Consider the following 27,346-nt stretch of genomic DNA (forward strand, 5'->3'; position numbering starts at 1 on the left):
TCACTTAGGGTGTCGAATTTAATCCTTTATCCCCCCCCCCCCCCCAAAAAAAAAAAAAAAAAAACTCACCATATACAAGAGAAAATAATGCGTCAGCAAGTAAATGCCAAGTAATGGGAGCTGCTGCTGCTATTATCTGCCAGTGTTATCGCCAGGTATAGCGTAATCTGGTCTAAGGAACCACTTAAACACTTTATTCTTACGATCAAAAAACATTTTATACGTACAAGCACCTTTTATCAGAAAATAAAATAAAACAATATGATATGAGGATCACTCAAGACAAATTTCATTTCGGAAAGGGGGAGTGAGAGGATGGAGGTGGCTGACAGAATGGCACGGTCATAGGCCTGGAACAATTTATCTCGTAACGTTAAGCGAATCTATTGGTTTCACAGGTATAAAAAAATCTCGGAAAAAAATTGTTTCATGCCTTTAACGTCAAGTGCAATATTATGTACATTGTTACCAAATGAGACACTGTGCAGGCACTCTGGCGACCACCATCCTTACTCGAGTGAGAGAGAAGTCCTTTTAGAGTGCACCGAATAGCTCTAGAGAACGGAAACCAGGGCGTGCTGGGAATCCGGCGGACTCTGTTATTTTACTGTAATGTTGCGATCTCTAAGTGATTATGTTTCGAGAACTCTGAGTATATCACTTTTTTAAGGGTTGTGGTGAAATTTTACAGGCTCGTCAGAGTTAAAAATTCGTAAAGATATCATGAGCAGCTAAATATGGCCTATTTTAACGTGGCAATACGATAGCCGAAAATCACCTGATGCTTCACATGGTGGCCTTTATGCATGCAAAAACTTTCCTTTTTTTTTTTTTTTGCGCGCGAAGTATTTTGGTAGCAGAACAGAATAGAAAGACATTTATAAACGTTGCGCGGACTAGGGCAAACAGGGCGTATCTCCGGAGGCCGAAGCTCTTGCGAATGATCGTCCCATGATGGTTTGATGCCAGGCGGTGTCAACTTTCTCGTGGGGTGAGTTCTTAAATCTGTGCTCTCGCCATTTCAGCGTAGAGTGACGCCGCTTCATGACGCCGGCGTTCCTGCCCTAATGCGCACATTGGTCGACTCCTCACCTTCTATAGACATCTATCGCAGGGGTCTGGAACACACAGCCGTCGGACCTCACCGCGTGGCCGATGACAGATTTTACCAATTCCCGAAGAACCTAGCTTGTTCCTCTATTCTGACCCAAGATAACCAGCAGCCGTGAATAATTCCTGAAAACTGGCCGCCGTGGCTTCCTTCAGTAGTGAGAGTTTCAAGATGACAATCCAGAAACTCATTTGGAGGGGGAATTTTTTTTTACAGAAAATAATTTGGTTGACCGGTGTCCTTTGGTGCAGTTTCTAATTTGTTATGACAGCTTTAATGCGTTCGCATAACACTCTCCATGTTGGATACATATTTATGTTCGACCGTCTGAAACCGTGGTTGGCGGGCGGAAAACTCGAGTGTGTGCGGCTAAATTAGTGTAATACCACTGAATGGCATATCGTAACTCGAGTGGCTCTTGTAGCGGTTCCCAGTGACCCCTGTCGACAGCGCACCGACGTTCCTTCTTTCGCTGCAGTTCGCTTCGTTACTGTTTAGTAATGCATTGGCACACATTTTGATTAAAAAAAAAAAAAAAAACATTGGTAAACGCGTATGATGTAACAGACGCCCGATCCATTTCTGGAGGAGCTGGCATTGCTGATCGTGTGACGCAGTATGAGGAGTCACGTGGCCACACTTGATATGGACTGCCTCTGGAAGGCCAAACTGTTCAATTCGAAAATTTTATTTATTGTTAGACATTGAGCTTTCTTGTGCTCTTAGTCATCTGTAGCCTGTAAAAGATTGTGATCTCAAGCTGGTATTGACTTCTGTGGAAATCTTTTTTGGCATATTTTTCAGTGTGCGATCGAAAGAAAAAAAAAGAATAACTTGATGCAATATCGTATTATTTTCATAGAGGGAAACGATCAAACATAACTTGCGAAAAGCACTGCAGGCTTTCTATGACGCAGCTTTCTTTTAATACGTTAGCCTCAAATCCTCATGCTGGAAAAATAAGGCTCTCTGAAGCCTCGGTTCGCTAGTGTGAAAGCGTAGAGAAGTACATTACATCCTCCACTCCATTCGCAAAGGATAGTGTAGGCAGAAAGAATGTTGGAGAAGGACGAAAAGAGGATGGCAGGCGTGTCACACAGTGGTTGCCATACCGAATCCAGCCAACCACTCTCACGGTCTGAGCCTTGACCACCGAGAGCTTAACAAGGGCGGTGCACCACCCTCTGTCCTAGCAGTAAGCGTCACAGCTGACGGATGAGCGACGAAGGGTAAACAAATGAATCTGCCCGCAGGTATGAGTCAGGTGGCGAGGGGGCACAGATATGCGCTCGCAACTCTATTTGTTGATTCTTCACGGCGCATTCCTTAGTCGTGACGTAGGCTGCTGGGCGCGTTGGCCTAGTAACGTTCTCAGTGGTGACGTCTGCACCCGCCACTGGCTCCTCCGTCCGGGGCGAGAACGCCAATACTAACGCATATTCTGCCGCGTCAATCCATTAATAGTGATTTTTTAAGGCGAAAGTCTTTAAAGGCTCATGCTGTCGTGGACAAAGTGTGTCCCGCTTTTGCGGCGTTCTGATTGGCCGAGGAGGGATGCGTCCCTGCCATCTGCAATGCCACACTTGAAAGCGCGCCAAGGAACGCCACGCGACAGGAGCGATGATGTACCGTCCAAATGTAAACTTGTCGGAGAAAGTGCGACAGATACTGCGCCTTTCCTTTGCTGTAAACGAATTTTAATTATATGTAGCACTGCAACGAACGCCGACAAGAGGCTAACGATGGGAGGCAAATTATAGGATAGGAATGGTAGGCTTTCGCCATTCTCCTCTTAAGAGACATCTAAGAGACCCTATAATTATTTTTTTTTGTCCGTTATCATGATGGTAGAATATCATGGCAGATATGACCTAATAATTCGTGTTGATGGAGGAGGATTAGGGAATACCTGTACTTGTCATAAACAGGGCTGATGCGCCGATTCTCAAAGTTTGCTAGAACACTACCACGTTTCATGTGAGTGTGTTTGCATGGGCCAGCTTGAACATTGAGACGAGGACGAACACGACACATTGCTGCGTCCAAATGTAATCGCACCGACTATCCCAGAAACATTCTACTCTGCACGCTAGCGCACGCAAAAAGGGGCCCCGCTCACTAATATATCGCCACATTAATTTTGAACAACCCTTATTTATTAGTGAGGAACAGTGATGTTGCGGGAACGAACGGAATAGTAATTGTTTTTCTATTTAAGCAGATACAACAATGTGCGACTGGACGGGCTTAAAAAAAAAAAAAAAGAGTGTCTATGTCTGCTTGTTATGTGCGAAGAACATCAAAACGGATACTTATATATTTTCTGCGTAATCCGCCTTTCCGTGCTTGGCGACTCGGCATCCAAATTTGCCTCCATGGTTCCGGCCTCTTGCTTCAGCCTAGTGCAAATTGCAAGATTATTCGCCCTGCACTTATGACCGCACCGAGCGATCGCTCCGCTCTCGGGACCGACGCATTTGAAGATCTTAGCAACAACAGCAGCAAAATAGCACGAGGCTCAAAATTAAGCAGATCAGTGCTCAGAGAACTGCAGCAGTTTGTACGACCCAGTGCAAAACTTTCCCCATCTAACCGTTCACTCCTTCGGAACTACTTTTCACGGAGAGGTGGCATTTAGTAATTTTTCGTCAATATTTTGTTTGCGTAGGGCACTTGAGTGTTGTGATAAGAAGTAATCAATAAATAATTATCGTCTGATGCGACCGTATGCCAAAAGAACAAGCTGATGCATGCATGGATGGACAGAATATAAAAGCGTCCCCTTTGAAGCGGGCTGGTGACAGTTGCCAACATGCTGGAGTTTTGTTTTCTTGTTTTTTTTTTGTCCATTAGATCTTGAGTGCTGTTATTAATCCGTCAACTACTTCGTCATTTCAGTTACTACTTTTTTATTTTATTTCTATCCTTCTAACCTTATGTCGTATTTCTGCTTTTCATCCACCAATCTTCCTATCGTTTTTTGATAACTTGCACCGCAGATTCACTCAACCGACCAGCGGAGTCTCTAAAACTCCAGGGCCTCAGGAAAGGTGACGGCGCCCGCATCGACATCCAGAAGGATGCCATCACATTCCAGTATGAGATATTCAATTGTTTCTTCGGATTTACCGCGCACTGCACATGTGCCACCTTCTTGGTTAAATTTGTTTTTGTAGTTGCGTGTTCCAAGTCACTCAAATCTAGCTTCAAAAAGTAGGGCACTGCTTCTTGAGTTATCATAGAATGATTCCCTCCTGATCTGCTTTCGCCAGTTTAGATATACTTTTACATTCTGCTTCTTTTCCACAGGATATATCCAATGTTTACCTTCTGTGTTTTTATCTGTTGTTTAACGCTCTTTATCTCTCCGTCCTTGTGCTCTACATACTTTGTGGTTAGTTTCCTAGTTCTTTTTCATTTTAAGTCAACGTTTTTTAGGTACAGGTATTCAATTACTTTAGCTGCCCATCTAATACTGTCCGTTTTTTCAGACGTTCCGCATATAATACTTTACTCCTAGCTTCCCATGCTTCGAAAGATGCCCAGCCCGTCTGTACTGGCAGCGCCATCTGGCGCTCATTTCAGGTGTGAGTTATTTGTAGTGCAGCTTTCGTAATTGAACCTTCATTCCTCCGAAAACGCGATGGCGCTACCAATGCAACTTTGCGAAATTTTTTTCCGCCGTCGCATCAGATGATGATGATGATGATTACGCTATTATTACTTAATACATAAAAAAAATACCCCACCAAACATAATATAAAACAAAATTACCTTTAAATGCCCCTCTAGTCAGAAATTTAAGCCCGAACAAGGGAACAGTAAGGCCGAGAGAATTGTTTCTCTGTGCTCAAAGCGACGCAACAGTTATTGCAAACAGCTTGTTTGCATGCATCTACTAGAGAATGTGAAGCATTATAGTTATCGCACCGGAGCAGACGTGTGCAGCACCTACAAAGGTACTAAGTCAAATGCGGCGTTAGCGGCAGATGGCGCCAGTGCATGTCTTTGCTCCCAATAATCTGGGTGGCGGCGATGGCCCGGGGGCAGAACGACCCTCCCCCTTCGCACAAGCCCCTCTAGCCCCCTTCTCCTACGGACGACAATGAGAGCCTCGCTCTGTTTCCATTCAAACGGGTTGCGCGGCAGCACGAACGGCGGCGGGCACCGCCATCTGCTGGCGGGAGTTCAGCAGATGGCGGTGTGCTCTATCTTTTCGCGATGCTCCGTCGCGAAAGTCGTTAGGAACAGCCCTCTACCGGAGCGCGGCTCGATATCACCGGGGCGGCCGTTCCTCCTCCGATGCGGTGCTCGCCGGCCACGGAAGAGGGAACTTTTGCCCGCGGCGCGCGCACCGGGTACGCGCGCTGTTGGGTGAGGGAGGGGGAGTGGGGGAAGTCATGAGAAGATGGGCCGCACCTTGCCTTGGTCTTCCTTCTCCCTCCCGTCTCCTTCCTTGCAACCATTAGACGGCGGCGGCCCCAGTGCATGCGCGCCAACACAGTGCGCTCCACCTTTGGCGGCTGCCTCTCCCGTCCGAAGCGTCATATCGTCGCTAGTCACCAGAGGTCCCCGTGGAACAGAGACGCGTGCCGAAAGAATGAACGGTGCATTTTTGGAGAGTCTACTGATGCGCAAATAAGTGCGAGCAGCGCCTCATGACGCACTGACAACAGCCACTAGAAAAAAAAAAAAAGATAAGGAAATCGCACAAATGGGAAGAGAGAAGCAGGCAACCAAACGAAAAGTATTCTCGCGGGTAAAGCTTGTCGCCTTGCTCAGGAGGGGAACGCTTTTTCGTACAAAACGAGGAAAGAGAAAAGTACACATTTTGTTTCTATTTTGCCCTCTGCCATTCGCAGAATTCATCACCTTTCGCTGGTAGGCTGCCAAAACTGCAAGAGGCACCAATCCGGAGAGTGTTGAAACACTGTTCGGAAATTGAGCACAGTGACAGCAGCCCGTCATAGCAGGGATCCATAACAGGGGCATACTTCTCGCAGCCTCGGGTTACTCCAAGATGAATGGAGACAGTCCTTTAAGAAAATCAGGTAATACGACGGAACCAAGCGCAGTCGGGATTGTCTTCTGCCCCTCAGCCGAATCGCAATGGCTGCAAATTATAATTTTCTAAGAGAGGGGGAAAGCCTTGGTCATCCGACGCACATGAAAACCCGGAAAAACGGGCACGTTTCCAATGCATGTGTATCCAAACTTTACAGCAACGTTATTCTGGCCACCTAGTTTAACGTGCTCCCCGCAGAGTTCGCAGAATCTGTTCGTTTAACCATAAAACGAGGTTATACCATACCACGGTTTTACACGAGTTATCCTCTCTAAAATTTAGAGCCTCAAGTTTCGAAATAAATAAATAAAATTGCTAGCCAGAGTGACATCGATTCACAGCCTAGGAAGGTTACAAATAATAATAATAAATAATTGGTTCACAGGAAAGGAAAGGCGCAGTATCTGTCACACTTGTTCTGTGGACACCTGAACCACGCCGTAAAGAAAAGGAATATGGTGGGAGTGAAAGTGGAAAGAGAGAAAGAGGAACCGTAGTGGAGGGCTAAGAAGTAATTTCGACCACCTGGGGATCTTTAGCGTGCGCTGACATCGCACAACACACGGACGTCTTTCCGTTTCGCTTAATATGAAAAACGTGTTAGAATAGACGGCATAGAAACCAGGGATGATTGTGTGTGATAACCCATCCAGAATCGCTGTAGTTTCCGACAGCCTTGGCTTGTTTTTCTATGTCACAGTTGCTTCCACACAACTTCAGTGATGCCTGACACGGCGCTTTACTGCTACTTAACCTAATTCTTTACGTCTTGTACGAAAATTTTCGCTGCATTTCTACGTGATTGAAAAGGCGGCAGGCAATTGAAGACACGTACTCTTTAAGCACATAAAATGCCCTCAGTTCGTCTTAAAACTTCGTCACGGTCACGAACGAACGTTGAATACTTATGTACACAGGTATTTTAAGAAAGTACTCTCCCTTCAACGCTCCCCTCCATTCTCCTTTCCGTACATATTCCTAAGCGTTTACATTTCGTCACTACGATTTTTTTCTCTTTTCACAGAGTAGAATGATCTTGGCTAGTAACGACGTAACGCCTTTCCCCTCTTCCCGACGGTTTTTCTTCTGCGATCGTATCTGCATGAGTAGCCAAGAGATACAATAGGAGGAACATATACACGGACCTATTTATGTACAATTACCTGCTGGTCGAAAAAAATAATATAATAGGAAGTTCCCTTACTTCTCGCTTTCCAAATGACCAAGGGTTAACAGCGATAGCTGAATCAAACTCCCTGCAACGGTACCTACTTCCCGACCGACGATCTAAAACCTGTACAGCCGCCTGTGTACCACTACAACAGGACAGCCAGTAAAAGCATTACTTTCAAGATACCAAATTACGAGTACGACGCCGTTTTTGCCCCCGCGAGAGTGTCCCTATGTGGAGCTATCGCAGTCAAGAAAAACGGAAAGATTTTTTTTTTTTTTTCTGGTAGTGAGTTATAAGAACGCTGAAGAAATAAAGATATAGCTGAGCACAGGGACGTTGCCCATTAAGATGCTATCCTCTCAAGGTAAGTCACATGAACTTATTCGCTTTTGACCGTAACGTGGAGACAGAAAAGTGGTCATTTTCTCATTGTGAACGGGGGAATCCTTATGAGCAATAGTCACACTAAGAGGGCCGCGGTAGATGGACGCACTTACGTCACAGAAGCAAGTCAGCGCCAATCTGTCAGCAGACTGAAACAAACTAACGCTGTGACGAGTAAAGAAAAGGAACTGTCTGGACAAACCTATTTAGCCAGCGATCTCCTTACCTGGAAATGGGGACGTTTACACGCTGACACCGAGGCCTGAGTTGCGACGCTTTGGCAAGAATTGGAGTCGGTGTCTTACCCAGGAGGAAGTGTCAAACGAGAGGGCGTTTTGGCTTACATGCCCTAAATGCAGCGTGATGCCAATCATGAGCGTAGAATATTTATAAATAGACTTCCTGGAACCATACACGCGCAGACAGCTTTCAGCGGTGGTAGATAGTCGTCCGCAACTGTCATCCCCTGTCTAGTCCACTTCAATTTCCAATTTCGCGTTTGTATAGTGATGGCGTTAGTACCTCGAACGTTGTCCTCGCTAAATCTGCTAGGCACTTCCTTTTTACGTATGCGTCCAAAAACGGCGTCACCCCCCCCCCCCCCCCTCCCCTTCCCCAATTCGTATCCCACCGTGGAAGGTACTACGTTCTGTCGCCTGAAGATGGCACCCTCTCCACAGGAGACCACGCAAGACAATGCGCTTGCTTCGAGCTACGCCCTAATGGACGTCAAACGTGCTCGAGTTGCTTCGCACGGCGGATTTGCGATCGTAAAACTTAAGGCTTGACGCAGGGCTCCACGAGTCATAAAATATCGCAGGCGCTTGATGGGCTGCCAGGACAAAAACGATAAAGCGAAAATACTGTTTCACCGTTTCGCAACGCGTTTCTTTTCCATTCTACGTAACTCTTTAGCTGTCTTAAAACACCCGAGGCGCTGGCGCACACACATGGGTATATTTCTTCGCCGCGTTTGGAAACAGCGCAACTCGCTGCTAAGAAAAGCCGCATATAGCCACAAATAACACGACATTCTATAACTACCACGAAGCACTAAAGTGACAGGGATGCTGGTGTACGCTAGGAAATCCAATAGAACGGCATATGCTACAAGTCATAGCAAGTACCGTATACGCTCTCGTCACGCACTCAACATCACAGACGTACTATCATACATAAAATATAGTTGATTACAATATTCCAGTGGTCGATCCCATTCTAATAACAGCTATACTATGATGAGCTTCGCGCGTGGACCTATAGCGGCTGCACCGTCTGGTGGCTACAAAAGGCTGCGTAGGTGAAACCTTTTGAAGCCAGCCTTCCGGTTAACGAAATACCGCAACTTGATTGGCGCTGGCGCCACACAGCAGTGAAACAACGCAGACAAACACAAACACGCATAGCTATACGGCGCAGCAAAGCAAACAGAACAAATTCACAGTATAACGCCACCTTGTCCCTCTCATCGGTCCTCAGATAACTTTCCCCCTCAGTGCACACTGCCCCGCCGAGGGTACGCTGCTGTAATGAGATACATCCGGGCGGCTCGGAACCTTTCATCTTGAACTATCAGCTGCGCTATCCCACCGTTCGGCGGGATGTCAGCCGCCTTGCGGCTGTGTTGAGCTGTCCGTACAGCGCACACGTCAGAAAACGCATTTGTTCGTGACGCGGCAACCAGGGGTGCTTGCAAAGAGCACACGTGCAGAATAAGTGTGGGGCCTAACATGAGCAATCTGTCATTGACGGCGTCTCAGTGACGCGTGCACTCCTCGTTCGTGTGCCTGCGCGTAGCACTTGTTCGGGATATGCCGACTCCAGTGACCATCAGGTGCTAAAATCCGAGCGACAGTCGACGGCCCTCCGCGCAGCATAGTCTGGCGGTGGCGACCTCTCACTGCACATTCACATCACCTCGCGCGAGAAGGTCTGCAGTCGTATGCCATTGTGGCGGCTGTGGAGCTGCGGCAGCGTGTAGTACATGTCGTTCGTGTGGCAGGGCAGACGTCCGGCGATCGACGCAGTCTCACGAACGTACGACACTCCTTCGTCGAGGCTGGCGCCGAAAGGAGCGCTCGTTGCAGTTGGTAGGCCTGCAATACACACATATTGGTTGTTACACATTTGCCCGGATTCCGGTAGGCGCGAGCAGACAACAGAGTCATGGTACCTGTTAAAAGGATGGGAATGATTGTTGGCATAAAACTGTGATAATTTTCACGGGAAATATTGCGTGTTTGTGTACTAGTTATAATTTCATTTATATTTTTTTTTTTCCTTGGCTTCGTTGTCGACGACATCGGCACCTTGGGACTCCTCTCCTCGACATGCGAGGCTGAACTGACTTACACGTGGCTTACGGAGTTTTTATAAATGCTAGGCGTAACTAGCCGAACGGGAAACTGTGTTGACGTCAGAACCTGTTGCGACGTCTGCTGGACACATACCGTCGAATCTCACGGAATCTCGCGCACACATCTCGCGGACAAGTCTCGCGGACGCGAGATTTTCACCATGGGCCTAGAAATGCTTCCGTCCTAGAGCACATAACGGTGGCTTGCGTGTTCTATTCGTTCCCCTGATATTATGCTTCGCAAGACAATTCCATGGGGATGCTTGTCGCGCCTGTACATAGCTGTCGTATAATTTTGGTCCGAGCCGATACTTGATTCTGTGCACTCGTGTGTTGTTTCGTTGCAGGTACCACGGATTATCTCGGACGAAGCATCGACGGCGGCGGCGGCCCACGCGCCCAACTTGAGGCAGGGCAAGCGAGAGAGCTTTCAGTTAAGGTCGGTCGTTGAATGAAATGTAGCTACAAGAAGTGCTACAGTTTTGTTCACTGGGGGGATTATATTTCGCACGTAAACAAGTTCATAGGGTTCTATGAATTACTTTGCACCAAAATAAAATGAGAGGAAGAAGATGGCTACAAAGTATGGAAGAGCACTGAACAAGGGTTGAGGGGTAGCTTCAGTTCGCAAGTCGAACCAACGTTTCGCCCAGACGAAGACGAGTCCCCTTGTCGAAACGTTGGCTCGGCTTGCAAACTTAAGGCTACCCCTCCACTCTTTCGCACCAAAGTGTTGTATATAAGTTTGGCTTTCTCTATTTTCCTAGATCAATGTGCTTTTTTTTTTTTTTTTTTTCAGTCCGTTTTGGCACGAGCATATACAACGAGCCAGTTCAACATTGTTCTGTTTCTCTTTTCTTTTGTTTTGTTTTCTCCTTGCAGGTCGGTTTTTCAGTGGACACTCGCGTTTCTTGACATTAATATGCACAGTTGTTATAATTTTGTGTTGGTGTCAGTATGTATTCATTAGAGACTTGATTTTGTCAGTTTTATTTCGTTTTATTACTTGTGCTCACTTGGCAATATAATAGACCCCTATTGCTAATCTCTGGTCGCAGGGCCGGTGGGTGTTGCATATTTTGTGTGCTGTTTAAGGAACGACAAATATAAATTTGATTTGAAACGAAAGCATTCCATCAGCTCCTCTTACCAATCTCAACCTATCAATACTTTTCAGTCCTTAATACTGAAATTAGATATAAGAAAAAAACCTTCGACCATACCCTTGACGAACACGATGAACCAATATGCAGTATATTGGGGTGTGAACTAAATTTATTCCTGGTCTCTCTCCAGTAAACGCAAGAGGTAAGGAAAAAAAAAAGGCGAGGCCTAAGAGCGCAGAAGAGCTATGAGTACTTCGTCACCAACACCGAAGAAAGGACAAGATGCGATAAGCATGAATGCACAGCAGATAGGAAAAAGTTTAAGAGGGGGCACATCAGCCATTGGGCAATCTGAGATTTACCAAGTGATAACTATACGCACCTAAGAAATTGATCTAGACGTGCGAAAGATGAGGAGCCGTGTTGCATGTTATGTGCATCTGGCCCCATCCTCCCACTGCTTATTTTTTTTTTTTTTTTTGCAGTTGTGAGTTTTCAGTTCACAGTGCCAGCGAATGTGACCAAAGACTCTCTCTTATTTTGAAGCGCCATTAGTGTAGAACAAAATAATTTCCCCTTTGCTTTCAATAACACCTCGTCTTTAGAGAACGCCGATTACACTGCGTGTGCCGGGGACGTCCGTGACATACCGAGTGTTAAAGTTTTTAGTAGAAGGTCCAAATATTAAAAAAAAAAGGGTAACGAACCTTAGATTAATTTCAGCCCTGGGGTTAATGGGGGCCACGATAGGCAACAGGGAAGACCCAGAAGGTTTCGATTAGTTCGCTGATGAACTAAATTAGTTAGTTAATTTGGTGAATTTTAGATGTGTGTGTGGGGGGGGGGGAGGGGGGTTACGTTGCATTTGCAGAGTTGGAGCTCATCCTCGAAATAGTATTTTCATTCATTCATTCATTCATTCATTCATTCATTCATTCATTCATTCATTCATTCATTCATTCATTCATTCATTCATTCATTCATTCATTCATTCATTCATTCATTCATCTATAAATACTGTGCATGGTCCTACATACAAGACCATAACAGGGGGTTTCACACATTTGCACAATAACAACGAAACAAATGACTAAAAGAGGAGAGATATAGCAGGCAAGGCATTAGCAAAAACAAAATTTCAGCATCACACTTTATCATTATTATATTAGGATACCACACACGCTCACACACTACATCATTTTTACATTAGAATACAACACACGCGCACACACTACCTAATTATTATACAAGAATACCACACGCTCACGCACTACATGATTATTAAACTAGAATAATAGATATGTTCATCGCGCCCAACGTACGTAGGATTATATTAGAGCATGAGACCAGTTCAAATCACTTAGTAGGTGAGTACTCAGATGATCACCGGTTATGTAAGCTGCGCTACGCTTACATAGCCGCACGAAATAAGATTTTCTAAAAAAGAAAAATATAGCGCGCATTACAAGACCCAATAATGTCGCACTGATAGGCGAAATTACGCAGTAACAAAGAGCCAGCGAACGCGTCCAGCGTAGATAGCTCGGCCAAGCGCGCTTTGAGGCCAGAGAGCGAGCGCAATGGCTGAGCGCATTGTGTGCTACGCGGCGGCAATATTCGAGGCCGCGGTCGCCGCTTTCGAAGCGAAATTGTCGATGAACAGCCGCATGTCCGTCTGCCTCTCACGTGATGCCAGGATAGTGGCGAAATCTCTGCGTGGAGCGATCTACGTCACAGGCGCTGTGCTAGTGTGTGAAACTGCCTATCAGGGCGACATTTGTGGGAACCTTTAAAGGAATCTTTTCTCAAGGCTGAACTATATAGAGGACGAGCTACAATTTTTCTATGCAACATACCTTCTAAAGTTAATGTTAAAGAGCTAACAAATCTAGTTAAGTAGCAAATTAATTGAAGTAGCTGGCCTGGTGTCCGCTGCATAGCCAGCAATAACAGCTCCAGGAATTAAATAAATCTAAAGCCAGTTACCTATAAACTAAAGTCTTGCACATTTAAAAAAAGAATAAATCAAACAAACAAACAAAAAACATCCGGTAGATTTGGCAACCAAGGTAGACAATGATTTGAAAACTCCATGAAACAACACACGGACTTAGAATGGCGGTCGGTAATCCCTTCGGATGAGGAGCAAACAACGGCTTTTATTAGAAGCTGTTAATAAAGCGCTTACGTGGAGAGAGTAATTAAAAAGCACAGAAGGAGACTGTACATCACAATGATAGGGAAATATTAAGATTCACTTCCCTGGGCAGCGTCAAACGCTCATCAAGGGAATATCGTTACGAACCGCTGAGCTACCAGTACACCCTACTTTGTGCACGCAGCTGCCCAGCTGATCGTTATTTCCGCAAGCAGCCTCGCGCGAGATGAGTCACACTAGCCTTAATATACACTGTTGGCTTTCGATGAAGATGCCTGCTTGAGGTTACAAGCTTTCGTTTTATTATTAAAAAATAATCGTAACAGAAAGGAAGCCTGCCCGATTCTTTCTATGTACTACTGCACTCGTAGCGTAGTGATACAACGTTGCGTTGTGATCACCTGCGTATATCGAACTGGTGACAGCTCTCGCCTGGCTAATTAGAGTGGCGCTTCTAATCACTTATGCCATTTTCTTCTCTCCCGAAAAGAAAATTCTGCACTTTCTCTTTTTTGTAAAGTATTCTCGTATCATTTTACCATTATCACTATTAGGAGGAAGATGCCTAGAACATTTCCAAACTCTAAAGCGTCTGCGCGGTCTCTTTGGTTTTCTCGTATACTGGGGGCTTGAAGTACATAAATTCTATGGCAGTGTACTCGACCTTCTTGTAAATGGCAAAACTCCGCCACAGCGTCAAACTTTTGGCGCTATCATTTCGCCTTCAAGCACTCATGCCCCCCGGAAATCAAACCGCTTCTTCCCTGTTGATTTCTAGCCGTCTCTAGTTCTGCAACGTCGGTTTAGCCAACTTGCTCTGTCGCGACTCGCCAGTGGATGCGTACTTTCTGTGTCAATGTGTCTCGCTACGCGCTCTCTACTAGCTGCACTATGATGCATGCACTTTCAACTGTCCCCTACATGCGCGACTCTTCAGTGTCACCACATTGAATGACAAATTTTGGTGTCCAGCATTGCGCCAATCATGGAAGAATTGGCCGCTGATGATTTACCACGCTTGGTGCAATGAAATTCTACTACTTGGACCTGAGCACTGCGTGAATAAAACATCTGTTCAATTCCTGTAAGTGCAACTTTTTCTATTTTTTTTTTTAAATCGCAACGTTTATAATTTTGGGCCGTAGGTCCCATTGAGTGACACGGTATGTGTGCCACTCGATGGCACAGAGTGTCTTAAGCTATCAATCTAATCGAACCTCCGTTTTAGGCAACAAAACAACCACTATTGGCAATCTTATAGTTCAGCAACGTGGTGCTCTTTCCCACATTTATTTTCTCCGCAATGACAAGTGTGTTTATTTTAACCGCTCCTAAAGGTAAGGTGATCAAGCAGGCGAAGAGAGCCTAACAGAATTAGGTCGCAATGTGCTTTAACTATAGGGAGTCTGTGTTAAAAACCGGCTCCTTGTTGTGCCCTCACAATGGAAGGTGCCAATTTGTCCACATTTTTCCAAGTAAATTTTAAGGCTTAAGGCTCAGCCCTACCGTACGATGTTTAACCAGCGGTCTAAGAGCGTTAATGGCTCGTCGGTTTGGTACCAAACTCCAAGTTCATTTTTTTTTTGTTGTTGTTGGCTACCGAGACGAGACGAAGGAAAAGTTTGTGCTTTCAAATTATGCGATTTGATCATTCATCACAAACTAACAAATATTGTGCGTTATTGGAGCTATATATGAAAGTACAAATTATTAGAGCTTAAATTAATTATATATTTATCAATTAGATTAATTAAATTATGATTAGCTTATTTTAAATAAACAGACAGCAACAAAAAATTGAGGCGTTCGCCAGTTGATTGCATGGCCATGTAATGACAGCCGTGCTCTGACAGACATTGAGAGCGCGATAGGTGCATGAAGGTAGTGTACTTTCCAAACGAAAAAAAAAGCTACCTTAATTGTCAGCAATAATAATAGACTGAAAACAAGCTGCTAATTCATTCGTAAAACAGGCCTACTACGGGCCTGCGCAAACCCATACCACCCGGCATGAAATTATTATCAGTTAAGCTCCGCAAAGTAGGAGGGGGTGGGGGGGGCTGCAAGCATGGTAAACACACGAAGATAATGTCGAACAAAAGAGCTACTGTGAAAGCAATTTTGCGTTCCTAGAAAAAGAGAATAGCAATATAAGTTCTACTAACCTTTAATGTCTAGTACTGAAACTTCCTCTTCCGCAGCATCGTAGGCTTCTTTACGTACTGTTGCGTTTCTGTCGATTGTTGCAAGGCATCTGCGAGCGTCCCCAAAAGAGAAGCACATACGAGTTAACGGAACGTTTTAAGTATCTAAATAGTAACTTTCTTTACAAGGCTTTAAACACTACCGCCGTATGAAGTAGAATGGAAGAGAATCCAATGACTAAGAGAAAGTTGGTCCACTCTAACCATGCATCAATTTTTTTCGAAAAAAGGAACAAAAAAATTAAAAGAGCCGGAAGGCTGTAGATGATGCTTGACATGTCACTCAATAAACATCTAAGCTGTAGAGTCTCTATGAATCCACATGTGACAAAGATACTAACACAACAAAACGCAGTGGAGATGCAAATTTACGCTTCGAATTGAGACCGTTGTGGAACCGCAATCCTTAACGTTGTCAGGAGGCTGAAACTTTCACCGAGTCCCGCTGTTTTCTGCTGAATACCGTATAAAGGCGTTTGCGGCCTTCATACCAACCACGACCTCTATGGAGTAATAAAAACAGGCAATAAGCGTACAGAAAACGAAAAATAGCGGTGGTATGTTAAACGCCGATGCTTTTGCGGTGGAAGGTCAGGTTAACGTTCGGGCGCTCTCTACTTTTTCAGGATAAGCTAAAAGACTTGTGCAAAGTCATCAAAGTCATCAATTCCTTAAGAAAACGTAACAAACAAAAACCCAACTTGCATTGGCATCGAGGCCGAGAACTAACTACGAACCAATTTGTTGCATGCAAAAAAAGTCTCATTAGTTGCATGCACGAGCCAAAGCGGCCGGTGCGCTGGAGGCACATTACGTGAGCGCTAGAGAGGATGGGCAAAAAGTAGAGTATTCAACTGGCGGTTCATCATCGTTGCGCAGTTCGGCTGTGCGCCGTTTCTCCCCATGAGCAAAGGGACCGATAAAGTAAGATAAAAAAATAAATAAAACTACAAATAAATGGAATGAGAAGAAGCAGCCAGAAAATCCGAGGATTATTGCGCAAATCTAGCAGCTCCTTCTCCCACGGTCGACAACAGCGTCCGGTGAGTGGTGTGGAGGACGCGCACTGATAGGAGCGGATGGAACTTCTGTCCTGCTTCTTGCGCATAAACGTGTTCTAATTTTTTTTTTCTCCGAATAATCAGTCCTTGCGAGCTGTCTCAAGTATCCCTTGCCTTATACCTTCATAAAGAGGCGGATGTATGGGTCGGTCTTTTAAAGGTCGATCGATCTGTTGAGTAGTGCGCTGTCATTCGAACTATATACGCATGTCCGGTTGAATTTTTTTCCACACACACAAAAAAAGAAAAGATAAGGTTCAGCGCACTTTTACGCCGCTCTGCGATACTCGTCTCCCCGTGCAGCCACCTTGATTACCTCGGTGGAATACAGCTTCTCCGCATTACATACCCTGTACCTGTCTTTTTTGCTTTTCCTGACTTCTGCTAAAATGTGTAGGCCTATAGTTAATGCGCATATGTGGCCACTCCCCTGCGCGTCTCACACCGCCAGCTGTTGAGTGGATAAGTAAGCGTTCACCGCGGTGCTAATAAAGCAGACTGGTAAAGCCGTAACATATTTTTACGTGTGGCGAAAAGTGGGCGATAAGGCCTCCAATTCTATGCCTAGTATCACGTTGAGGGTTCGGGATCGCTTTTTGGTGCGCACCAGGGCTTCGTGGCGGGCACAGAGAAGGTGATGTGCTTCCGCTTTGAAGTGCGCCTCCTAATAATTGCCCTGTGTGTCTATTTTTTGTTTTAAAAAGAAATTACATATTTTTGTTTTAATCTCAGTTGTAATATCGAAGTTCACTGAAGCTCCTCTTTAAAAAGCTCAGGAGTAGATGAGTGCGCCTCATAAAGAGCGGTTGAGTTCGTTCTTTGGAGTGAACGAACGGCACTTTGTGCAAAATATTCAAAATTTGCCCGAACGGAGGCAAAACGCGAGCACTTGTTATCAGATTTTAGAGCGCAGCTTTCTGGCGCCCGTTTCTGCGTTTCGCGTCGTCGTCGCCGTCGCCGTTGTCCCTCGTAATCAGGTCCGCAGCCGGGCCAGCGCGCGCTCCTTCCGCCACCGTTCGCTGCTGCGTGTACCCTCACCCCCTCCCTCTTCCTCCATGGCAGCGACCGCGTTTTTTTTTTTTTTGTGACGTTTATTGCCTCAGTGCATAAAAGAAATGTTATGATGGATGAAGCGTGTGGTCAAATAAATTAAAAAAGGTTAGCTGATGCAATGAAATCGAGGAGAGAACGATGATGCGATCCCAGCATACAATCGGCATATGACTGCGGATTATGGGGGAAGAGGCCAGCTGCCATCAGGTGCTGGATCCGCGTTGGCTTCATCGCTGGACATTCCCACAGCAGGTGATGGATGTCAGCTTTTATATTTCTAGACTTGCATACGGGGCACCCAGGGTGTGGATATAAATACCGAAATTGTGGCCATTTTCAGATCCCTGCTGGTGTTAGGGCCACTCCAACTCTAATTCTTTGAAGCGCCACCTCCTCTGCACGGGTTAGACCACGGGGGAGGCTTACCGTACACGCAGGTATAAGAGCACGTGTACGGCGCCGGAGGTGCTCCTTTCTTGTTAAAAGCAGGTTAGCATTGTCCAATTTTATGAGGTTTTGCCATGCCGAGGTTGAGTTTGAAAGGCGGGTCGCAGAATCCGCATGGCTATGAGCACTTAAAAGGTCACGCGGAGTCCATTCAATACGAATTGGATTTGGTATGTGAGCGCTAGACTGTGTATATTTTGGCAGATTTCCGGGCTGCTACTAACGCGTCTAAGTAGCTTTGTCACCTGGACAGCACACTGGCCGTGGGAAGCATGGGAATGGCGGTCACAGAGCGAAGCGCCTCTTGCACTGCAAACAGTTCCGCACAAAACGAAGATGGAGGTTCCGGTAATTGAAATGATGTTTTGTTCATTGAAGACTTGCTAGGAGAGTAAACTGCTGTCATCACTTCGCAGGCTTGGATGCTTGCGTCGACGTAAATTATAATGGAACCATGTGGCAAGTGGGCGACTTGTTCCATAATTCCTGCCGTTTCCTGTGTTCTCGGTCGTCGTAAATCAGTTGGCTTGTTATCGCTCAGCTGTACAAAACGCCATGGAGGAAGCACTGGCAGTGGCGGTGGTAGTAGTGAATGTGTCGAAGCATAAGCCCTCAGAGCGCACGTTGCGTGAGAGAGTGTGGCTTTAAGCCTGCGTGCATCACGTCGTTGCTGCACCAGTTCATGTATTGTGTTTAGTTGCGCATTTTCTTGGAGCGCCACGATTGGTATAATGCAAGGAAGGCAGGTGATGACCCTCATTTTCTCTCGATTTATAGCCTCAAGTCGATCCCATTGTGCCCTTGTCAAATGCTGAAATTGAGCTTGATAAACAAGGCGCGGTTGCACAACTGCCCGCACCAACTGTCTTGTAACATCTGAGCGAGCGCCGCCCGTTTTTGAAGCAATGCGTCTAATCAGACCCAGAGTCTGTAACGCCTGTTTTTTAGCGCCAAATAGCCATGAAGTTCCAGTTCCTGACTCATGAATTGTTAAGCCCAATATTTTTTCTGTTGAATTTTCCTGAAGTGTGGTTCCCGATAGAAGGAGACGAATAGGTGTTGCCGATAGTTTACGGCGGCCCCAGCGGTTGGCGACTGATATGAATGTTGTTTTACTGGCGGAAAGTACTAGCCCAATGGAAGATGCATATGTACACGTAATATCCAAAGCTGATTGCAGGGCAGAGGATTGAGTCAGTAGGTCGTTGTGTGTGCTCCCCACCGTGTTGTCATCAGCGTATGTTAAGAATTTAGCATCAGAACTATCATGTAACCGCCATGCAAGGGAGATAAACGCAATATTAAATAATGTTGGTGACAACACAGATCCCTGGGGCACGCCGCGAAGAGGGACAAATGATCCTATGGCCTCGCCACTGAGGCGTATTGCAAATTGTCTACCGTCAAGGAAAGATTTTACAAAATTGCGTACTCTAAGTGGTAAATGGAGCATGTCAACTGAATTCAGAATGGCAGCATGACTAATATTATCATAAGCCTTTTCTACATCCATAGCGAGGACGGTGCTTACATTGTGGCTGCTGGTGGACGATAATACTGAGCACGCCAAGACAGCCAATCCGTCTTCTGTGCCTATAGATGGTCGAAAGCGAACTTGGGCCGGGAGGTAGAAACCGTGATGTTCAAGCCACCACGAGATTCGCGTGGCGAGCATTTTCTCAAACAAGCTTGGAAATTGTTGGCGTTAAGGAAATAGGTTGAAAGTTGCTTAGGTCTGTTGGCGCTTTCCCCTGCTTTGGAATCGGGATCACAATAGCCGATTTCCAGCTGGCTGGTACATCGCTGTCTAGCCATACCTTGTTAATGGTGTCAAGGAGTTGAGGAAGTGCCTCACCACTGAGGTTCTTGCAAGCCTCGTACGTAATGCAGTCCGGACCGGGCGCTGTCTTTCGGTTGGCTTTATCTACAGCTACAATCAATTCGGGCATGGAGAATGGGCTCGCGATTCCCTCGGTGTCGGCAGCAGATGGCAGCTTATCGACATGGTCTGGCATGCCCCACAAGTAAGTTCTTGTAACTGGTGCAGGCAAGACGTCGTACTTGGGGAAAAACTTTGCGCGCTGCTTGTCTTGCAAAATCATTCGGAGACAAGTTTGCTACAAAGCATGCTGTGGCCGCTGCATCAGAACGACGACAACCGTGCTTCATGGCATGGAAAGGTCGCCAGAGATAAGCATTCGATGAATGTGTGGAGCACTGCTCGCCACCGTTCGCCGCTGCTTATACCCCCCCATTCTTCTTCCTACGTGGCGGCGACGGGACGCCACCAAGAAACTTTTTCCGTACGTGCAAGACCTGGCGTACGACCAGAACCTGCCCTACGAGTGCATCTCCAGTCTGTTCAAGCTAAGCCAGGGTATACGGAGCCAGAAACTGTGGGCCTTCAAGTGTGAGTAACCTCAAAGGAATCACTGTGCCGCCACTGGACTAAGTTCCGAAGCACCGGCTCGGCATCAGCGGGTCACGGTGCGTGCATCCCAAGCCGAAACGCAGAGCCACGTTGACTTGACTCGCTAGCGGCGTCAGCGGCATCAGTCAGTCACTGCTATCTCTTCGCCGCACAACGTTCCTATGGACCCACGCTCTGCTTCTCGCGACCTCCCGATAACTTAATTGCTCTTTTCGCTCCTCCTCCAATGCCACCCCTGTGCGGCGGCAATCAGAGCACCGGATCGGCGGAGGCGGATTTCGATATGTGCACCGCCCGAGCCGAAACGCATACCTCAATCAATCGAAAAGGGGAAACAGCTGATGAGCTGCGCTTAAATTTCGCATTGGGAAGTAACGTAATCGTCGGCGATCTTTCTTTCGTGTTTTTTTTTATATACATGATATCTGCTCACTTAGGGTAGAACGAAAGAAAGAAGGTGGCTTCCCAGTGTAAGAGAGCACTGAACAAGGGTTGAATTGGGAGCCCCATTTCGCAAGTCGAGCCAACGTTTCGACAAGGGGACTTGTCTTCGTCCGACCTCTTGTCGAAACGTAGGCTTGGCTTGCGAACTCAGGCTACCAATTCAACCCTTGTTCAGTGCTCTTTCATATCAGCTCATTTAACATTACATATCCTTACAAGAAAAACTGAGAACTAGTTACTTTGTATGTGCTGTGAGAAAGGACTGCAGTAGCGCATCATTGAAAAAAAATAATTAAGATTGTCACTAGCGAAGAAAGTGCGACTGTAAACCATAACTTGTTTACTGGCGAAAAGTAACCCCTTTGTATTGCATGTTAATATTAAGGAACCGTAGAAATGCAACAAAAGAAGCGGGCCCGTACAGAAGAGCGTTTGTTGAAAACCTTACGCTGATGCTGCCTGCAGAATGGTTGCAGTGAATACTAAATCGTGTTTAAGTTCGAGAACACTCGGAAAAAAGCTGTAGCGTGTATCGTTGTGCAATGTTGGTACGTTCGTAGGACACAGGTTGTGGCGACTCTTGCTATAGTGGGCGTGCTACCAGTGCTGCGCATGTTTCATTGATCATCTCCTTCGAGGTTTAGGAAAAGAATGGGTGACGTCATGAACCTCTTCAAATTTCTCTAGGCTTTGCAGCGAAGCCATATGAGCAATGAAAAACGGCAGCAAAGTTGGGACATAGCGACCACTCCTAGCCTTAAAGGGGAGAGAAGAAATCTAAGGGAAAGTCAGATGCTTTGAGCGTAAAGCAGACATTCACAGAACGTAACGATTCAATGGAGCGATCGTAGAGCGCATAGGGGACGATCGTACGGAACTGTGCACCTTTGAATTTTGAAAGTGGTACACTTCAGCATAGGTGCTCGGAAAGAAAAAGGGCGCAGGCAGAAGGTGGAGGAGGGCCGACGCCGAAATGGCTTCGACGTCGTACCAAAATTAGGCGCACTCTTCCGAAGAACTTCCGGAAAATGTTTATCCATAAGAAAAAGATAAAAATCACGCATGAACGTCGCAAAAGTGTATTGGGACCGAATACTCACGTCTTCTTGTGATCTCCGGCTTCTTTGGCGTGAAGAAAGAGAAAAGAGAGAAAAGGAAACATGGTATTGAAAAGAAAAATGCTTCGGTTTATCAAGAGGAGTGCTCTTGAGTGTATGATCGGCATGCACTATTCGCGCTGCGAAAGAAAGCGTGCGGAAAAGAAAAGAGCACGCTCCGCCAATCGCACGGAACAGCTAGCGAAGCGAGAGCGAATCGCTGTTTGTTTTGTTTCCCTCGTTCTCCGTCGCTGTTCCTTCTTTCCGCCTCGATTAAGTCATCAATCAACTTCAACGCTTTTGTGGCGGTAAGACGACCGCTACGCGGGTGAAGGAAGAGGAAACTTTGCACAAATCGAGACCGTATCCACACGCATGCGGGGTGGCTTTTCAGAACACTCTCCGAGACTGCCGTGAGCCATAGGGGTTAAGCGCGGCGTGTTTGAAGACGCGCGCGGAAGCGACCGACGGGAAGAAAATGACGAGGGCCGCTGTTCAGCGATGATGCCGGGATTGACAAAGAACAAAGTTCGCGCGCAAAACAAGGGAAGAGAGCGCGGCATCGCAGGAACCTCATGCGGTGCACGCACAAAAAGTGTGTCCGTGTGTGCGACAAAGGATAATGCGCTATGAGAGGTAGCAAGAGCGTCGCGTAACGCGACACGTAGAGAAGCCTAGGAAAGTAATGAAAGAAGAGTAGAATGCATTTTACGATGGTTAGGAACGCATGCGTTGTTTCTTCTTCTGAAGCGAAGACGGCCCCTGAACTTTACCAGCCAGCGCGACGACGTGCGCGTGTGATTGAAAATGACCCTAATTAGTATTCAAGACAAATAAACAAGAGCGCGTTTACGAGCAAAATGACTTACAAAGGAAACATTCGCAGATATAAAAAAAAAATAAAAAAAAAACAGGCTTGAAGAACATCAAGAAACAAAAAACGAACAGCTGTCAGGTGCAAGAAGAGCAGCAACTCTCCTCGAAAATGTGCAGCAACTAAAACACGGCGCAAAAATAAACTGTGAAAAAGTTGTTCGCAAGATATAAGATGACCAGCGCAGTGCATTTTCGGTACCTGCCGATGTGGAAAGTGACACAAAGGAAAAGAAAAAGAGCGGTACGTTGCTACAGTGTCGGCTGCAGTCAGCGCCAGTCGTGTGGCATGGGATGGTTCAGAGAAAATTGGTAGAAATGGGCCCTGAAACATCTCGACCTGGTATTCAAGAGAGCCTAGGCAGAAGAGTGCGCTAGGTTCTCACTGACATGGTATGCGACACGTCTCCAACCCTATTGCCACAGAAGCATTCTCAAACATGCTGTCGAGCGGACGGAGCGAGGATTCCGCAAGAGTCGCTGGTAGAACGACGGGGGTCGAGATGGTGCGCTTGCGGCGATGATGACACGCGATAGTGCTGCGGCGACGCTATCCGCGCCTGTTTTACAAAGCCAGTCACGTATTACATGGGCTTATTTCTCTCTGACTGAGTGCAGCCGCTCCCGCAGCAGTTTTAGAGCGGCTGTTTTGAGGCCTCGATAAACCGCATTACCTGTCGTGGAGTGTGTGCATGTCAAACCGGAAACAAACAAAACAAAAACAGATTCCCTCGAAAGGTGGTGGCCGAGCGTGATGTTGAAACCGAAGTGGAAATAAAAGCGGTGGACTAAAAGCAAATTCGGAAAGTATAAAAAGAAAGCACAGTGGCAGAGCGGACATTAAGGTGACACACACCGGAGAGGCTGCGCACTTTCCTTTTGAAGTCGAACAAAATGCTTCCGAAAAATGTCTGCCATTGTTTCGGTCGGCATGGGTATAATACCGCGTTGGTGACAACGCGTCACAGCTGAGTTCAGCCGGAGAGATTTGTCAAGAGCAAAAGGTGGAGACAAAGTGCGACTGCGAGCGGCGGTTTTCTTCCCTTTTGGGCTACAAGAAAACAAGTTGAAAGTATCGCGAAGCGACGGCAAATAAAGAAAGCAAGTAAAGGCGTCAGGAAGTGCGTCTGGGCGTGATTTAGGACCTGGGTGCTCTCTCAACACACAGCTGACACGTTGACAGTGTGAGACTCCGTCATATGTCATGATTCGCTGACAGGCGCCGGCGCGGAGCCGCCTTCCCGGGGTTCTTTCAAAGAAGGGACACGTGTGGGCGAGACGCGTTGGTTTCTCTCCTACACACTTTCTATGCGACCGCTTCAGCAAGCGAAGCTGAGATCTTGCTATTTCGCTTCACAGAAGAATTAAACATTAGAGTGGCTCTGGAACTACTCCACGAAGGAATGAAGATGCAAAAAGAAAAAAAAAAAAAAACTAAACAAGTGACGTATGCATGGTTGAAGGTGTGACTTCCGACCGGAGAAGCAATAATGCACGGTATGAGCGGAGGCGCTGGTCAGTGCGGAGAAAACATTCAGGTCGCGGTAATGCGTCACGTGCCAGAGCTTACCTCTGAGCGTGTGCTTCTTGCGCCAGCGGTTCACGACGAGGGCGAGAACCAGGAGCACCAGGCACAGTATGACCAGCACAACGATGAGAATGGATGAGTAAACGCCAAGACCCAGGACGTTCCAGGCGTGCTCTGCGGTGAACAAAACCACGGTGTCAGATCTTAACGCAACGCGCATGTGGATGTGTTGTGAGAAAAAAATAAATAAAAAAGGAGATTGTGTTATAACTTGCTACGTTCATCGTCCGATGCCAAGGTGCGTGCCGATTAAAAGCAAACTCAAAACTTTTCGGTTCCTGGTTTGAGAGAGCGTATACATTGTGCATCAGCCCAGTGTTGAGCGCTGGCGCAGCGTACACTATGATAAAAAACTGAAGCTGAATAGTAGATTACAATTTTCTGGCGACTTTATCATGTCCATCTGTCTTGGAGGTTTAACTCACACGTGCGCAAGCGTCGCTTCCAGAACGTAGCAGCTGGGATGGGGTCTCATTTTGTTCGCAAAAGAGCGCGTGCTGAAGCTCTATGCCCAAGGATAGCGCAAATTTTACGATGAAATCACGCTCTACTCCGAGCTCTGCATCGCGGTTTAGGGCCAGTGTTTTTCAGCAATTTTTTCCGTCCGAATGTTTTCAGTTATTGCTGCCGCCTTCCGCGTCGAATGGTCGATCTCCGCAATAGCAGCGGCGAATTGTTGCTCGCAGTGATGACAGATGGCGTAAAGGGTTAGGTAGGGTTAGGACATGAATAGCTTAGTTCTGAAACACCGAGCTAGGACAAAGTAGACCGCTTATCTTCGGTACTTTTGGAAGGCAAATTAGTTGATAATCTTAGATTTACGAGTTTGATATTTATTATTTCCCCTTAGTTTTTCGCTCGAGGCTAAGACATGCCACAGCCGGCGGTGTGAACCTCTATGTGCTTGGTTCTGGTTTTCAACCCATCGTAGCGAGGACAAATTTCAGTACTCATTTGTTTCGCCTGCAATGACACTACTGGTTTAGTACAGAAAGGCTCTTTAACCGTGCGTTTCACAGCGGGCTTGGTGGAAAAGTAAGAGAATTAGTTTCTCTCATTAAAGATAGCTTAGCCGCGTTACCATTTGCCCTCATGCTCCTCAGCTCCTTACTGAGTACTTTCTTATAAAGCTTTTTCTTTTATTCAGTACTTTCTCTTCCATTATGAGAAGTTTTTAAGTTCCAGGCAGAATTCCCCCCTCTATTCTAAGATTAATTATTCGTGTATCTACGCGGCCGCTAGAAATTACCTGAAACTAAGCTAAATTAAAAAAAAATTCAAACATATATTCACAGCCCCCTTATCAACCTCCTGTACATATACGAGGATTAAAGGTAGCACTGTTGCATAAAACAAAACGATAGTCGATTTATACGGCCAAAAATATATTGAAAGGTTACTCTGTCTACAACTAGGAGATTTTGATGATCCGCCTTCGGCGAAGCTTCCTGCAATGATGAAGCAACTCGGCGGAGGCAAACGACCGGGCAGGCTCAAGAGCTGTCAAGGTATTCACTGAGAGGCCGGCGGCCGTAATTCGGTTAAAGTCTATCGTAATCACGGTTTCTTCAATGACAACGTAGTGGCGAACCAATAAATCCGCTCGAGGGAAGGGCAGGCTGAGTACTTTTCCCCAGACAAGGTAAATACGGCGCAGGACAAACCCAAATTGGATCTCGCGCGCCGTCTCTACTCTGATCTCCTGGAAAGCAAAGTTCTTTGTTCGGGGACGCTGTCCTCGGAAGAAGAGAGAGTAGTGCTCTCCCCCTTCTCTATTCTCCCAGTCTCCGTTTGACGTCCATGGAAGCGGTTGCTCGGGAGCTCTTATTGGCCGTACCAGCATAACACTGCACTATATGGGCCCGAGTTGTTCAGCAAGAGACGTTCGGGGAACCTCTCGATGCTGTCTGGGATTATTGGCCGCCGTCTGAACGGAATCAATGATTTTCGGAAGGCTCCGTGAAGCGTCGTTTTGAAACATGTCGCACAATCACCCGCCAATCTCCTCCGGCGGCCGAGAAAACAGGAAGCGGCGAAGAAAAAGCGGGCCCACCTGTGTCGAGCAGCGCTTCGGCCGAGGTGAGCGTGCTGGCGTAGAGCTTGACGGCATTGCTGTGTCCCAGACTGTTGACGCCGTAGAGGACGATGAAGTACTCGGTGCGCGGCTGCAGGTTGCGCACGCTGAACACGGGCTGGCTGCTGCTCACGTTCAGCACCTGCGACGCCTGCTGGCTGCTGTACAGCTCGAGCACGTACGTCGTGTTCAGGCCGGCAGCGCCGTGCGCAGCGTCCGACGCCCCGTGGCCCGTCCAGCAGGCAACGCCCAGAGAGGTTTCGGTCAGGTTGCAAATCTGGCAGTTGTGCAGCGGCTCCGGAGGTTCTGCGCGCAATATCGGGGAGTTAAACGAAAACTCGCCTCAAAGCCTGCACGAAGGCTCATTGCTGAGATAGATTGGTTAGGCGTCTAAAGCGCTAACTTCTTGAGGCGATAATTTGCGGCGACACGCCGCGTGATGAGCTGAGGTTAGATGCGGTTACCGCTTAACTGGCTTCGTTGATTTTCAGTGCAGAAACGTACAATCCACATATTTACTAGTTAAACTTTTGCTCCTTTGCTTTTCAGATGCAGAAAATAGCGATACTTTGTGCAGGAAACCTTGTATGCCAATACGTGTCTCATATCCTTTATATGCTGTCGGTAGGTAATACACCTTAGCCTGTTCTCCTTAAACGGCATTCGAAGTTGCAGCCAAAAAACGAAGTTTGAGCGCCGGGCTGCTCACAGCAATAGTCC

The 27,346-nt window shown here is 46.6% G+C and overlaps 1 protein-coding gene across 1 annotated transcript in view; it reads right to left on the bottom strand.

Moving 5' to 3' along the window:
- Positions 1-8,386: 8,386 nt before the first annotated feature.
- The window catches only part of LOC146205838 (synaptogenesis protein syg-2-like), a 439,404-nt gene continuing 420,444 nt past the window's right edge, over positions 8,387-27,346 (bottom strand). The window contains exons 8-12 of the mRNA XM_084586959.1: positions 26,606-26,932; positions 24,535-24,666; positions 22,095-22,116; positions 15,520-15,608; positions 8,387-9,830 (exon numbers count right to left, since the gene is read on the bottom strand). Coding sequence (XP_084443085.1) covers positions 9,643-9,830; positions 15,520-15,608; positions 22,095-22,116; positions 24,535-24,666; positions 26,606-26,932 — 758 coding nt within the window. The 3' untranslated portion in view covers positions 8,387-9,642. The remainder of the gene's footprint in view (positions 9,831-15,519; positions 15,609-22,094; positions 22,117-24,534; positions 24,667-26,605; positions 26,933-27,346) is intronic.

Source organism: Amblyomma maculatum, chromosome 1, assembly GCF_055883805.1.
Source record: "Amblyomma maculatum isolate TAMU_Amacu chromosome 1, ASM5588380v1, whole genome shotgun sequence".
Classification (NCBI taxonomy): domain Eukaryota; kingdom Metazoa; phylum Arthropoda; class Arachnida; order Ixodida; family Ixodidae; genus Amblyomma; species Amblyomma maculatum.